Source organism: Cyprinus carpio, chromosome A2 (genome assembly GCF_018340385.1).
Source record: "Cyprinus carpio isolate SPL01 chromosome A2, ASM1834038v1, whole genome shotgun sequence".
NCBI lineage: Eukaryota > Metazoa > Chordata > Actinopteri > Cypriniformes > Cyprinidae > Cyprinus > Cyprinus carpio.
The window spans coordinates 23566253-23582144 of NC_056573.1; the positions used below are offsets into that span (position 1 = coordinate 23566253).

The 15892-nt window shown below is 37.1% G+C and overlaps 1 protein-coding gene across 2 annotated transcripts in view; it reads right to left on the bottom strand.

Annotated features, from left to right (window-relative positions):
• The window catches only part of LOC109057329 (period circadian protein homolog 2-like), a 37628-nt gene that overhangs the window by 14187 nt on the left and 7549 nt on the right, over positions 1-15892 (bottom strand). For both annotated transcript variants that reach the window (XM_042711524.1, XM_042711528.1), the window contains exons 2-11: positions 13883-14362; positions 5252-5350; positions 4746-4903; positions 4066-4187; positions 3720-3921; positions 3347-3398; positions 1503-1645; positions 1152-1230; positions 858-964; positions 476-626 (exon numbers count right to left, since the gene is read on the bottom strand). In XM_042711524.1, coding sequence (XP_042567458.1) covers positions 476-626; positions 858-964; positions 1152-1230; positions 1503-1645; positions 3347-3398; positions 3720-3921; positions 4066-4187; positions 4746-4903; positions 5252-5350; positions 13883-14268 — 1499 coding nt within the window. In that variant the 5' untranslated portion in view covers positions 14269-14362. The remainder of the gene's footprint in view (positions 1-475; positions 627-857; positions 965-1151; positions 1231-1502; positions 1646-3346; positions 3399-3719; positions 3922-4065; positions 4188-4745; positions 4904-5251; positions 5351-13882; positions 14363-15892) is intronic.

Consider the following 15892-nt stretch of genomic DNA (forward strand, 5'->3'; position numbering starts at 1 on the left):
AGTTACTACCATTCAAAAGTTGTTTCCGGAAAGAAGTCACCAAGGCTGCATTTATTTAATACAGTAAAAATAGTAATATTTTGATATATTATTACAATTTAAAATAAAGTGTTTTCTATTTGAATGTAATTTAAAATATAATTTATTCATGTGATGCAAAGCTGCATCTTTACTCCATGGTTCTTCAGAAATCATTCTAATATTCTGATTTGCTGCTCAAGAAACACTGATTATTATCAATGTTGAAAACAGTTAAGCTGCCAAATATTTTTCTGGAAACTTTTTTTTTTTTTCATTCTTTGATGAATATAAAGTTAAACAGAACAACACTTAAATGTCTTTACTGTCACTTTTAATCAATTTAATGCATCCTTGCTGAATAAAAGAATAAACTTCTTGTAATAAATAAATAAATAAACTTCAGCAATTACATTTTTTAACAAATATCAAGCTTATTTTCATCTTATGCACTCACATGCGAACTTTGTGTCTGCCAATGACGAAGGAAACTTTGCGGCTCCAGGGATTGACAAAGCTGGACCAGCTGGTGTCCATGGTGATGTACTCTCCATTACGAGCACAGAAGCGGATTGAGTGGTCAAACGGCTGGCCGGCATACTGGAGGACTAATGAAAAAAAAAAAAAAAAAAAAAAAAAACGTTTTACTCACAAATATAATATTTAAAATACATTTTATTATAAAAAAAAAATCCACCCCAATTTGTTCCAAAACAATTGACTTATAGTTATCTCTGATTAAGTCAGAAGAAAGCACCTTCCCCTAAAAAAGTTAAACATAACCTTTAATGAACTAATAGACAGAACAAAGACTAAACAGAATGAACAGTGTGACTCACTCTTCCTGTGGATGCCAAGCATAACTGGTCGATCACTGGGATGCAGGTGCAGCAGGACAGGTGTGCCAATCAAATCCTGTGGCAGGTATCCTAGTAATGGAACGGCCCTACAGAAAAACATCACATACAATTCTGATTAGGCAAAAAAAAAAAAAAAAAAAACATAATATGCATGATTATGAGAAATGGAAAACAGCAGGTGTGGAGGTACAGCTGTTGCATGAAACACCTAGGGCTTAAGTTACCAGCTAATCATCGTCAGGTTCGTCAACAGTGAAGCATTAACACTCTTACCTCTCGTCCACATCCTGAAACACACAGCTGGGAGTGTGTGTTGTGGTGAAGATTCGTTTGTCCGTGGGGATCCTTGGAGCTGAGGAACAAACATAATAAAATTTTTGAATGGTAATGTTTATAAAATACTCTTATTTAAATAACTGAATTTATTAGTCACCAAAAAATATGCATCTCTTGTAACATTACTAAGCCACAACAAATAATTCAGAGAATCAGTTCTCGTTAATTCACTGTACTAATAATGATTCTGTCTTCCTCAATGTTACTATAAAATGATAAAAAAAACTGTACCACTACATACTGGAAAAAAAGCATTATACATACAGAAGATTGTGTAAAAGAACTGACCTTCGTAGCCGGAGTGCACTCTCTCGGCCAGCAGGAGGCAGCAGAACTGATCTTCAGAGTGCTCCATATCCTGAACCTTCATCAAATAAGGAGTCATTCTGAAGGGATAGTACTGAAGATCTCCCTCACACTCTTTACCACCGCTAGAGAACAGGACAGGAGAGATTAACACACACATTCAACAAAAATATCTGGTAATAAACATTGGCTTTGTCCAGTGTAAGCAGCCTACCACAACCTAGTGAGATTTCCTATTCCTATCTATTCTAAAACAGTATGATTTCTAAACAAATGCATACGGAAGCACATTTCATGTCTATAAAACTAATTTCAAGCATTTAAAGGGGTCATATGATGCGATTTCAATTTTTCCTTTTTCTTTGGAGTGTTACAAGCTCTTGGTGCATAAAGAAGATCTGTAAAGTTGCAAAGACTAAAGTCTCAAACCCAAAGAGATATTCTTCATCAAAGTTAAGACTCTGCCACGCCCCCCTAAAACGGCTCATTCAAACATGCCCCACATGTCTACGTCACGATGTGGAAATATTTGCATAATGCCGCCCAAATGTTCACGCAAAGAAAAAAGGCGTGGTTTCAGTAACTGCAGTTAGTGTTGAAGCAGTCATGTCAGGGAGATGCTGTGTGTTTCTAGGTGAAAGCAAAAGCACTTTATTTGGTCTTCTGAAAGTAGATGCATTTAGGAAGCTTTAAGATTACTCACAACAGAACAGCAACGCATTTCATGGACGACCGTTTCGTGAACCTAGGAGAGAAGGTAATTCTGACTTTGCTATGACAATCTGGTGCTTCTGAATCAGCTACTGTAAGCATGTTTTGTTATTAGTTTAAGTATTTACTATTGACTGTTCAAATGCAGAGTTTTGCACCATGTTTGTGTGTGTGTGTGAGAGAGAGAGAGAGAGAGAGACAGGGTCACACAGTGAGTCAGCTGTCTTAACCGTCCGTGGCTTGTGTACTGCAGACACATATGAGCTTCATCACTGTGTCTGTCACGAGACTCTGTTCCCCTTTCGGCTTGAACTGATGGTAAAACTAAGGACATTATTAACTGTCTTTACATTTATTTTGAAAGATGAAGCTTGTGATTATGGAAAGGGGCGTTACATTTCCAACGAGTGCTTGCGGTGTTCGGCCACAATGCACTGGGTCAGCTGGCTAATCAGAGCAGAACGCACTTGTCACAAGGAGGGACTCTCTCAAACCACACATTTGAGAGAGGCGGGGGCATAGAGGACCTACAATAATGTACAGTATTTGAAAAATAATGTGTTTTTTGAAGATTAAAGCATGTCAACATATTCTGTTACACCAAATACACAAAATAATGATCTTTAAAAAAGCATCATATGACCCCTTGAAGTATAAACCTTTAGATAAATGGCATTTTAAGAAGCATAAATTCTGGAGTGTGGAGGCCTGGCTAACCGCTTCAACTTGCTGACATCGGCAAACTAAAATACATAATATTATTGTTAAACCGTAAAATCTGAAATTCCATGACTACACTAAAGTGATACTGATTACTGATACCCTCCCAACTGGAATTGCAAAGTTCCAGAAATCCTGTGTACACCCAAGTGTACAACCCTGAGTTTTTATTAGCAATTGACTGGACTACGTTGCTTAACAGGTGTTAACTGAATGCATGTTTTCCAAACTAATCTCAAATGCGTTAGTAATCAAATCTTCCTATTCACAGGGGCAAAAGTTCACCAGAATTACTTTGCCCAGGCTGATTCAAAAAGGGGAAACTATGAATTAAATCATGGTGAACAGATGGTGTACAGGATACTTCCAGCCCTCCAACACACACACACACTCACCTAATGCGACAGAAGAAGGATTTCTCCTGCATGCAGTCTGACGGTGACGACTCTTTAAAGAGGAAAAACAAGAGTGATGAGCTCAGGTTTAATTCAACAGCATCTTGTCTTTCAGAGGTGACTAAATCAGCTGTCAGCTCAAGCTAATAGTGGTTGCTGCTTCATGGATTCAAGAACAACAAAGACGCCTCAATAATTAGCACTGGTTCTGTTAATGAATAAAAAAAACACAAAGCCTTTCGTATCTGTGCACATTTGTGCTTGTGTTTAGTCACCTTTAGGTGAAATATGTGAAAAGTGTGAAAGTTTTTTTTGTTGATATGTCTCTGTTTTAATTTATCTATAGATATTACGACTGATGTGTGTGTCATACCTGCGCCAGTGCACATGCTCCAAGACGGCAGCCTGTAAGGTGTGGTGAAGCTATAAAACACGCTAACGTCCTGCGGTGTAAGAAACTCCACAAACTTAGCATTCTTGAACACGTCCTGTTTGCAGTTCAAGATGGAGGCGGCCTGGTCTGAAATATAGACAATCTTTCCAGTGATGAGTGACACTGCCACTGCAAAGATATCCTGTAAAACAAAGATCCCATGATCAGTGATTACTAAAGAGAACAACTGAAATATGAAATCATGCAAGTGTTTCTGCAACAAATAAACTGGAATAAATAAATGCACATACATAAATAGAAAAATATACTGAAACCATATACTTACTGTGTTTTTGAGGGTATATTCAGAGGTGATGCTGTCTATCTCCTCTATGGTATACGATGAAACGTCAAGCCCTGATGGTTGACTATCATTAATCATAAGCAGCTGGTAGTATTCTTCATTTGCTGAAATAAAAAATGTCAAAATAAATGCATTAAGTCAATTCAATTACAAATTAAGTTTGTGATATGTGCCTAATAATAAAAAAACATGAAAAACACATGTAGTGTATTAGCTCAGGTTCAACTGGTTACTTGCGTTCTATCCACTAATTAATGCATAACAAATAACCAATCCTGTATTAGATATATTGTCATATTTCACTATAAACCAAAATATATATGAAGTCCTTCACAATAACTGATTATTATTAAATGAGATATGCATTGTAAAAATCACAATCTAAAAATGGGGAGACATAAAACTGATCCGCTTACTGATCATGTGACATGATGTTCACCAAGTAGCTGCTGAAATATTGCTTGTATTACCAATGGATTTGTTAGGTCTTAAATTTGTTATTATATGCACCTAGGCTTCATTTGCATTGCAAGCAAAACGAAACTCATAAAATACTGTATATTAATAATTTACTAGACAGGTAGGACTATGTCCCTGTGATCAGGCAAGTGTTAGGGATGACTTATGTAATGATATACTGAACATCATAATGTACTGCTCACCCTCCACCTGTCTGACGCAGCGCAGGGCATACTTCAGAGTGTTGAGCGTCGTCGACTTGCTGCCCTTGTTCCGCTTTTCCGGCGGCAAATGAAGCTTCAGCTCTTTCAAAGTTTTAATCAATTCTTTCTGTGTCTTCGCTTTGGCGGATTCTTCGCTACTGCAGGTGCCCAAAAAACACATGCAAATATATGTGAGCAATAAAACCCATTCTAAACACAACATTCTATGCAACGTACAGAATACATCAAGTTCGAATGAAATTATACAAGTTATGTTGTAAACATTTTGAAAATAAATAAATACTTGTAGCAAATATAAAAATGTTTAGGAAAAAATAAAGAAAAGTTCTTTATTGATGGGTCCAGAACAACTTAATATAAAACTTAATCAAATTAATTAAAATTAAATAAATAAAAATATTTTAAAAATAAAAATCACATTAAAATAAAATAAAATAAAATAAATGCAGGCACTGGTAGAAGGGTCATGTGTGTTCATGTTTAACCTGCAGCCGCTGGTAGATGGGTTGTCCTGCTCTGAACTGGCGCTCAGAAGGCTGAAGGCGTTCGTGCTGCTGGGCGGTGAAGGACTATGAGAGTTGGAGCTGTAAAAAGAGTGAAGACACATATAGCCATCATAAAACAAGTCATAAACTACAGACAAATCCTTTATGAATATTAATCTTCACAGATGTCATTTTATCAGTTATGATACCCTTTATTGCTTTACAACTGTGATTAAATTAAGTATAAAATGAATAAAGTGGCCCAAACCAACAAAGAATCACACACACAATACTATATATCTGCATTAATCTAAAATTGTTTGACATCAGGTTTGACTCAGAAACATCATGCATCCACGCAACAAACATGATGACATTATCGAGAAATGATTCATTCAGTATGCCAGCTGAAGCCAATCAGGACAGGCTGTTGTTGCAAGAGAAAAAGCAAGCAGTAACTTCAGCACAAAACCTCATTCTCACAGGACATTTTCAATCATTGTGGACAATCAAACAGAAAATAGTTGCTCCTGTTCAAGATGGAGGTCACTTGGACATTGCTCTCCATCCCAGTTATACAATTTGCCACAAAAACACGATGTCATGTGCCATTCCCAGCCAGGCCCCCATTAGCACAGCTAAGAATGGCTTGCATTGCAGGCTTCTAGTAAAGTAGAAGGCAGACCGAAGTGGATTAAATCGCTCAACTTAGTGCACTGATACTATAACAAGTCCAACGTCCAGCTGCAGGTGACATGCTGAGGGACATAAATACAACAGGAGTGATTATAAATAGCCCACTAAGTAGCTTTGAATTGAAATGGGCTTCACATGTTGCACTTCTTATCTGTAGGTGAGTTAATTATATAAAGCACATCTGTGTTAGTCTAGCAGGGCAATGTGTTTCGATGCTGCTGATACAGTCAGTCAGTTCAGGAGGCTAATGAGATTTGACAATTTGGAAGATTATTTATACAACTACACATGCAAGGAAGTGTGGCCTTATAACATGCTGACTCAGCCTTCAATACACTTGAACAGGTATACTAGTACAGGAATGTAAGAATATCATATAATTGACCGTTATGGGTTTTTCAAAGGCTGATGACAAAGGAGAACATGATGGCCAATACATCCCAATAAATGGCTAAATTTGCCATATCGCACATTGTGATAATACATAATTTTTTTTTCTTATTTTAAATGTTTTCACACAATTTTGTTTTATTTTTACACAGGCTTCAATACTTGGCAACCAATACTTATTTAGTTTAGTTTGGGTCGCATTTTCTTTTACCTTGCATAGTTTCATTCACGACTTTTTAAAGATGATATTTGATAAAATTAACATTTATTTTAAATAATATATAGATACACTTCATTCAAAACTATGAAAACAGTACATGCAGTCAAAGAAAATGTACGCAATCTTATTATTTGAAATCTAAGCAATAAATTTGTCTTCCTCTTCTAAACTTGATTTCTTTGCTTTCGATTAATGCAATTCTCTAAAATGTGCAATTGACTAGTTTAAATTATTTAGGGTGAATGTGAACCAATCAAGTACTTGAAAATAATTTTTGCTAAACCTACAGTTGCAAGCATGTAAAAATGAAATTAAATGTTATTTTGTGTTTTTGAGCAATATGAGAGAGGGGGAGACTTGACAGTCTTTAATAGTGTTTAATGTTCAATTATGATGGCGTTATTAGAACTGTTTAAATTACTTTGGGTTACCATTATGGAGAAGAGTGGAGAATTTGCTTTAGCTGTAGACTGGTACACGCATGCTTTTACGGCTTTGCTCAAGGATCATTTAATGCTTAGCATTTAGCATGCTAATATGTGCTATTGCTAGCTTATAGCTTCTTAGCTACCTAGTGCAATCTTATAATTCAATCATGTGACAAAATATATGAAACTCAATAAATGAATTCTGTCATGGAACCACAGAAAATCACTTTGAGACTAGTTAATTGGGTCAGACTTGATTTCATGGTGTTGAAAATCTGTGAACAAAATCACGTTTGTTTAACTTAATTGATTCATGTGGCACCAATGTCCATGATTAAATCATGTAAGTGTCACGACAGACAGACGGATGGAAAGACAGATGTACAGACGGATAGATAGATATATGGATGGATGGAAGAATGATGGATGGATGGATGGATGGACAGACAGACAGATAGATGAAGGGTGACTGACTGACAGAGAGACAGATAGATGGGCACATGACTGTGTGTGAGAAAGAGAAAAGACATACAAAGAAAGAGAAACCCAACAAAAACCATTCCAGGTCTTTCATTTTGCCTCACCCACTGAGGCACTATATACAGATAAAAGGCCTGGTTGCTACAAGAAATGCATGAATCAATGAGCAATTAAATAGGGAACACATCTAATGACACAAATACGCTCCTAGACTGCTACAGATCCTACTCAAATGGAAAGAATATGAGAATGAGAATGTGACTGGGAAGCACTGTGTTAAGAGTCTAACGATTTAAATTCAAGAAAAATCAATATATTCTTCTTGTTTATAAAGTCAAAGACTGACTGCTAGCGAAGGAAAAAAGTTGTAGAAGAGAAAGAAAGACTGACGAAAGGCAGAAACTCTCAACCGCACCCGTCCTGTACACAAGAACAAACAGTACGTTGTCAATGGAAACTATGGCACACATGTCTGGGAAATACTTACAGTGACACATTGATGGAGGCGGGCACTACAGCTGTCCAGAGTTTCCACTCTATTATTATTTTACAGAATGGATACTACTATACTAGTTGTCTAGAAAACTGTGCTAACAATAAGCCAAAACTTGAAGGGAAAAAAAGGTTTGAAAGAAGATGTTCTGATGATTAGATCCATAGACTTGAATTATTACTGTTATTATTACTTTAAGTGATATCCTACCAGATAACATGGCCGGATTTAGCAGGGTGCTAATATTTTTTAAAGATTTATTTTTGTCATTTTTGCCTTTATTAGGAGGTGGGACAGAGAGAGGGGGCGGGGTCAGGAACGGTCTGTGAGCTGGGACTTGAACTCGGGACGCCCGAAGCGCTATAAGTCAGCCCGCTGCTCTTGAGGCTATTGGGACCGACAGGTGCTAATATTTTTAATCAAAATTTATATTATGGTATTGTGACATTAAAATATTTATTTATTTAATTTCCTCTTATTATTATTATTTTCTTTCAATCATTTTTTGAACTGAATGAGCACTATAAAACAGCATTCATATTTGGTTATCATGTGATAATGACTCTTCACAGTGTCCTGAGAGACCTTACAGCATTCTGACGCATTATGCTGCCTGAAAGATAACAAAATTCTGTAATTTTGGCTTATGAGGAGGAAATAACTAATAGTTCAGTCACACTTACACTTGTAGCCAAAAAGAAAAAGAAATACTGATGTTGTAATGTCATGTGAAACACATTGGAAAATTAAACAACCACAGTCTCTTATCTACATTTAAACACAGCTTAAGTATAAAAGTTTTTATATATTAGTTAATGGATTTTATTTAATGCCATCAACATCACAACATATTCTGTAGTCAATGCCAGGCTTTTTGTAAAAAATCAATCAATCAAAAAAATAAAACTAAAATAGAATAAAAAAAAAGAATATATGAAAAATTACCTAAATAAAATACAATAAAAAAATCTAAAATAAAACAAAATGATTAAAAAAACAAAACAAAATGAGCTAGATATGATCATGGCGGATAAATATCATAATCCAATGAAGCTGAACTAAATATAACTCTTGTTGACTTTATTTAATGTTTTTGTTTGAGCACAAATATTTAAATGATCAAATGAATCCTGAAACATAAACATAACGCACGTGTTCGTGTTAATGAGATATCTCAACAACTTTTCACCATGGTAGAGTCAAGATTTTTATTTGCCACTTCAAACAAGCTGTGGCAACCACGATCATCACGCTTCTATTTTTAAATCTCTTGACATTCTTCACAAGGATGCATCCCATTTATGGAGGACCGGAGATGGAGACAAACAGAGGAAATTAGCAATTGGTGCCAACAGGAGTCAGCAATCAATGCACTTTGCCTAACATCATGTGCAACAAGTGACAGAATCCCAATCAAACATTCATTTTATTAAGCATATGGTACACTTTTCAGCACCATAAGCATCATGGTCAAAGTTTAGTTTGGGGACTTATTCTAACTATTTACTAACAGCTAATTATGAAATTTGCCTCAATAAACTTCTAATTTGTTGCTTATTAATAGTTAGTAAAGTAGTTGTTAAATTTAGGTATGGGGTAGGGATCTAAAATATACCCATGCATTAATAAAGCATTGATATGTGCTTCATAAGTGCTGATAAACAGCCAATATGCTAGTAATATGCATGCTATGAAGTGACCAGTTTATAGTGAGAATTGGTCCCTAAACTAAAGTGTTATTAATAACCGGATTCTCCACATTAATTCTCCCATTTACTCTCTTCACTGTATGTTTTAAAGGGGTCATAGGATGCAATTTCTATTTTTCCTTTCTCTTTGGAGTGTTACAAGCTGTGCATAAAGAAGATCTGTGAAGTTGTAAAGACTAAAGAGATATTCTTTATCAAATTTGAGACTTGTCCACACCCCCCTGAAATGCCTTGTTCTAACACATCCCCACTTCTCTACATCACTATGTGGGAAGATTTGCATAACGTTGCCCAAATGTTCACGCAAAGAAAGAAGGTGTAACATTTATTCTCTCCGTTGCCGCAGCTGCCATGTTGTGGAGTCGCTGTGTGTTTTGTTGAAGTGAAACTTTGTTTGGTCTTCCAAAAGAACACATGACTAGAAATCAGTGGTTAAGTTGTATTTCAACACTGTTCCAGAACAGTTCCACCCAAATATTCCGATGTGTGCTGCGCATTTTATGGATGATGAGGACTGTTTCCTGAACCAGTAGCCTGCAATGCGTCTGTGGCACAACGGCTGTTTCTATAAAGTTGGGCAGTTCAAAGCTTCTTCTGACACACTGGAGCTTCTTACTCACAGCCGGTAGGTACATTTTTTATATTTAAATAATTTGCCAATGATGATTCAAACGCAAGTTTTGAGCAGTTAGAGTAGGCTTGTTTGTTGTTTCTCAGATCACAAATGCAGACATGGTTTTATGTTTATGCAGCGCGATACGCAAAGCAACACGTAAAAGACAGTATAAGTCATTATAATCAGTAATTATGTCCCCACTGGATGCAACAAATGCCTGATTTGTAATGGGGTTTATTTGTTCTGCCTCATCCAGTGATGTCTGGATCGCGAATGAATCTTTCTATTTAACCGGATCTTCTTAGTGAACCGGTCGAACCAGTTCACCAAATCAAACTGAATCGTTTGAAACGGTTCGCATCTCCAGTACGCACTAATCCACAAATTACTTAAGTTATTCGGTTTATAAACGTGCCTGACACTCCCTCTTACACGAAATAAACCGATATCCAAGTTATTCAGTTACTCCCAACAGTACATTGACTGAACTGCTAAAAGAGAACCGATGATGGGATGTGCACGAGCAGAGCAGCTGGACTGAGTCTCGTGCTGCTGCTGGCCTAAGGCCCCGTCCACACGGAGACGGAGCTTACCCCAATCCGATCTTTTTTTTTCCTCGTCTCAAGAAATATCCGCGTCCACACGAAACCGCTAAATGATGTAGTAAACATGCCAGACCAGTATGTGGCGCTGTAATTCTGCCACAGAGATACACTAAAAACGGAGAAGAAGACTTTTGGACTATGCTCAGAAACCTTGCGCGTGGTACACAAACGAACATGGAACAATACATTTATTAACCTGTGTTAATGTTAGTTAATAAAAAGACAATCGTTCAGTGTTTGTTCATGTTTTTGTTGATGTTACGTGACGTAGAGGTGTCTGACTGGGGGAGACATGGGCTGATGACGTCATCGTTTCAGAAAATATACGGATTAGCCGTCCAGACGAAAACGCTAAGGCGGCGTTTTCAGATTTATCCACTTTGGGACCCGGTTTCAAAAAATAGCGGTTTCCCCGTACGAAAACGCCGGATCCGTGTGGACGAAACGCCTATCCGATAAAAAATTTGTGCGTATTCACAGAAACGCATCTCCGTGTGGACGGGGCCTAAGAGATGGCATAGTATCTTAAGGGGTGTAAAATTTCCGTCACATGTTTGAGGCATTCGGCCAATCACAATGCACTGGATAGCTGGCCAATCAGAGCACACCTCGCATTTCAGACCAATGAGCTTTGTAAAAATCGATGCGTTTCAGAAGGTGGGGCATAGAGGAGAAACTATAATGTACCTTATAATAATGTAATGTAACCTTAAACCACATAAACACATTGTATTACACCAAATACACAAAATAATGTTCTTTTTAGCAGCATCATATGACTCCTTTAAATTCAATGTTTCTTAGCAACATTACTTCAATAAACTGTAAATGATTGTCCACAATATGGCCTTACAATAACCTCACAAATAAATGAGGTGAGAACAGATGCTAGAAATGACGTCAGAGTTACTCAGGAGACTGAAAGACTCACTGATGTTGATGAAAAGGTATTCAAATTCTGTGGTTTACCATCTCTTGGCAAACCAAAACACTTCCAGAGCACTTAAATGGTTAAACAAATTGCATGAGTGTCTGCATGCAACCTCTTGGCATAGGGTTGATACATGAGTCAAAGTCAATATTGTCAAACAAACAAACTGTCTCAGTGGAGATTAATCTAGAAATTGCGCAATCCAAATTATGCTTGCACATTTGTAAAAATGAAATCTTTAATAATGTTATATATATTATTATATAACAATGTTATTTAACAGTGTTATACATAGTTAAAAGTACAAATATTGCACGTGGTCTGTCAGTCAGTTTGAGGTCATTATAGCTGCATACAAATCATTAAAAAAATAATTAACATAATGCTGTTTATATATTTCAGCAATAGTAGGCATGTTAAACAATTGTTTAACAATTGTCCTGCGATATGTTAACTTTGCAAAGACAGTGAAACGTAAAGAACAAATTGGCAGCACTAGTCCTGAAAAAAGTAAATGCTTGTGAAGCAGAACTTTGCCCTCAACAACAGTTCTGTTCCTAGACCATTATAAGCACACTACACTACCTTTTAAAAGTTTGGAAGCATAACTGTTTAACACTGATAATAAGAAATGTTTCTTGAGCAGCAAATCAGCATATTTGAATGATTTCTAAAGGATCATGTGCCACTGAAGACTAGAGTAATACTAATGATGCTGAAAAAGCAACTTTGCATCATAGGAAAAAATTACATTTTAAAATACATTAAAGTAGAAAACATTTATTTTAATTGTAATAATACTTTTTTTTAAAAATATTACTATTTTGATTGTACCTTTGATCAAATAAATGCAGTGTTGGTGAGCATAAGCATAATTTAATTTATTCATAAACATTAAAACTTTACAGACTACTTTCCTGATTTCTTTGAGGGCAGGGTCTATGGGCAGGTGCATGCATTTTTCTGATCTCTTGATCTAATATTCTGAAATAAGCTTGTGCAAATAACATACGAATGCAAAAGGAGACAATGGAAAATGATATGGAGAGCAGCTTTCATTTCTGCTCTTATAGCCACAAAACTATGCCAGACGCTGTGGGTTTGTGTTAGAATCAGGAATGGTATGAAAACATTGTGCTTTATATAGGTTTTTTTTTTTTTTTTGACTTCAAACCGAACTTACAATTTCAGCCAGCAAAGTTTAAATCCCATCTGTCTAGTGCACTTCAACAACACATCCCATGATGTTTAAGAAACAGGTCAGTAGACAGAGAGGAGGCGGTTCAAACGCATTCGAACACATGAGTGTGTTTTTAGCTACCTCTGGTAATGGTCTAAAGTTGACAAACTCAAAACATTTCCCAACCCATTTACACCTGTATTTAACATTCTCCACTTGTGACTGGATCAATCAGCTCTCTAGCTCTCGAATCAGTGTATCATGTACTTGAATCCGGGCACAGAGCTAAAGAATCACGAGCACTTACCAATAAAACCCAGAAATTTGATGTCGTTTTACTCACCGTCTGCAGTTCCGACTCGCATCGAACTGGGCCTTGTTTATAAAACATTTGTCACCAAAATGACGGGATCAAACAAATACACTTGCGAAACGTTCTGAAACTTACTCCAACACATAATTATTGTACATACCAAAAAAAAACCTTCATAAACCCTAACCACTCTAAAAAACCTCCACCATTATCATCATAATCCAACAAAACTTTAACAGTGTAAATAACTCAGAATGCATGAAACAGCATTAGACCCACCCTTTTATTATGTGTCTGTCATATTTTCTTAGTTCGCTTGTACATTTTATGTTTCGCACTTCACAAATGTGGCGTAATTTCTAGTAAAGAAATATAGTGAGCATCAATGCTCTCGTGTTTTTGCAGTGTATTGTGGGATTTTTTAGGGAGTGAAAATTCCAGCACGATTGAGACAGCACTTAAAATGGCTGGTTCCCTGATCAGTGCCCTGCCTACCGAGCTGATTGAGATGCACCCACTGCCTTCGAGGCACCCATAAATATACAGACAAACAGAATATAACAAAATTACCTTTTGTTACTCCCCGACGACTCTATCAGCGCCGAATCCTTGCTTCGGCTATTGGAACTCCCAGAAGACTCATTGCCATGGGACTCATTTCCATGGGAATCATTACCATGGGACTCATTGCCATGAGACTCTGTTCCACTCCCGCTGGACCCGCTGCTCTTCATCTCCACATCCTCATGGAGGGAATGTGCCATCTTCCGTTTGTTGTGGGGTGAGGCGGAAGTGTCTTGGCTGCTGTCGCTACCTTCAGATGCCATGCCAAGTTTGGTCCCCTCCGCGAAACTGCCCATACGATGCAGTGTCGACATTGAACTGCATCCGGCTGCTTCATTCTGCCCCTCCAGGGAGGAGAACAGGTACGGTTTGGATTCTGAGTCCTCAGACATTGGAATAGGTTTGAAGAAGTGAAGCAAGGAGCCAGCAGATCAGATCATATTCACGGTGGGGAGCAAAGAGGGAATGTAGACAACATTTGTATTTCTACAGGAATAAACACAGAGAGAAAATGAGTCAATCATCTGAAATTTTCCATCTCAAATAGGGGCATTTTTACCTTTATAAGGCCATTTTTTCATACCTAATTAAATGTATGCATCATCTTTTGTGGCAAATTCTTAAATTTAATCAATACATTTAGATTTTAAGACACTATAGGGCTGTTACCAATCAACTAAAATAAGTATTAACAAAATCTGTGTTTACAATGCAGAGGTGGCACAGAATCTGCATCTGAAGTGGCATTTAGATGCATTTAGACATGAACACAGTTAACCTGCAGTTACAAATGCATAAATAATGTTTTGATGTTTTAAAACGAAGTGCTGAATACTGAAATGATTTTGGCATATTTTTAATATAATCCTAAAATCGCCAATAGGTGTCGACAAATCACTGCATTAGTGAGTCATTGAGTCATTCATTCAACCAATTCGTTCAAACGGCTGATTGATTCTGTAACGAAGCACTGTTGTGTGTTGCTCAGAGATGCAAAATGTTTTGGAACTATTTTTGTTGTTGAAATACAGCAGCAACAAAAACTGTTGTGTCTAAAATGTAAGTCAGATGAGACATAATATAAAAGTCATACGGGGCATTTTTGCCACCTATTCTTGAATTTTGGGGGAATTCTAAAAGCATTTTAATAGACTAATTCACGCAGTAAAAGTGTGAACTCTAATTGCGCACTTGCAGTAGTCTACCATACATCAGGTATGTATACGTGCACTCTTGGTCTGTTTTTGTTTGCACACCCAGAAACGCTTGTCTTTCGACAAGTGGAAGGTACCCTTAAGTACGTCAAAAGAAACAAGGGCAAGATGGGACAAAACTAATCTGGACGTGATCACTGCACAGGAGATAAAATCACCTCTTCAGTTGCACGCTCTTCTTCTAATTTGACTCTCCATCAAAAGCAGAACATCGAAAGTTAAAAAAGTCAAACTCACATCATAGTGAAGTATACACAACCCTCTCTGATCCACTACTGTGGTACAATCTATAGACAGACAGGCTACTGTCTGGTCCCAGAGAGCTTAAACTGAGTGTTCAAAGGTGGGAGTCCCTGGCGTCCCCTCGTTGTGTCTGTCCAGTGTCCTTTACCCAAACAGATGTGGCATTTCGGCTTGTAAACACTGCCTCCTTCAAAGGATTAATCCCAGCAAGTGCACATAAAAGATGCTAGACAGCTGTCTGGACCAACAACAGGCCATGACTGGTTTTCATCCCTTCATGTTGCCATTAAAATGGCAGGGGGAAAAAATAAACTCTTATCCCTTTGCTCTGAAGAAATAAATAGTAATCTGACCAGAGCCCTGGTCAGGAAACGAGATGGGCCATACTAAGGAAGGACACCTTCAGGTAACTGATTCGTGACTTACCACTCTTCTACCCAATAGGATTGTAGGATTGACAGAGACCTGTCTTGCATCATTTAGTCGCAAAAAAATGACCTTGTGGTCAGTTGATTTAAACTCATTGGAAAATGGCCCATGAAAAAAAGGTCTCTTAAAA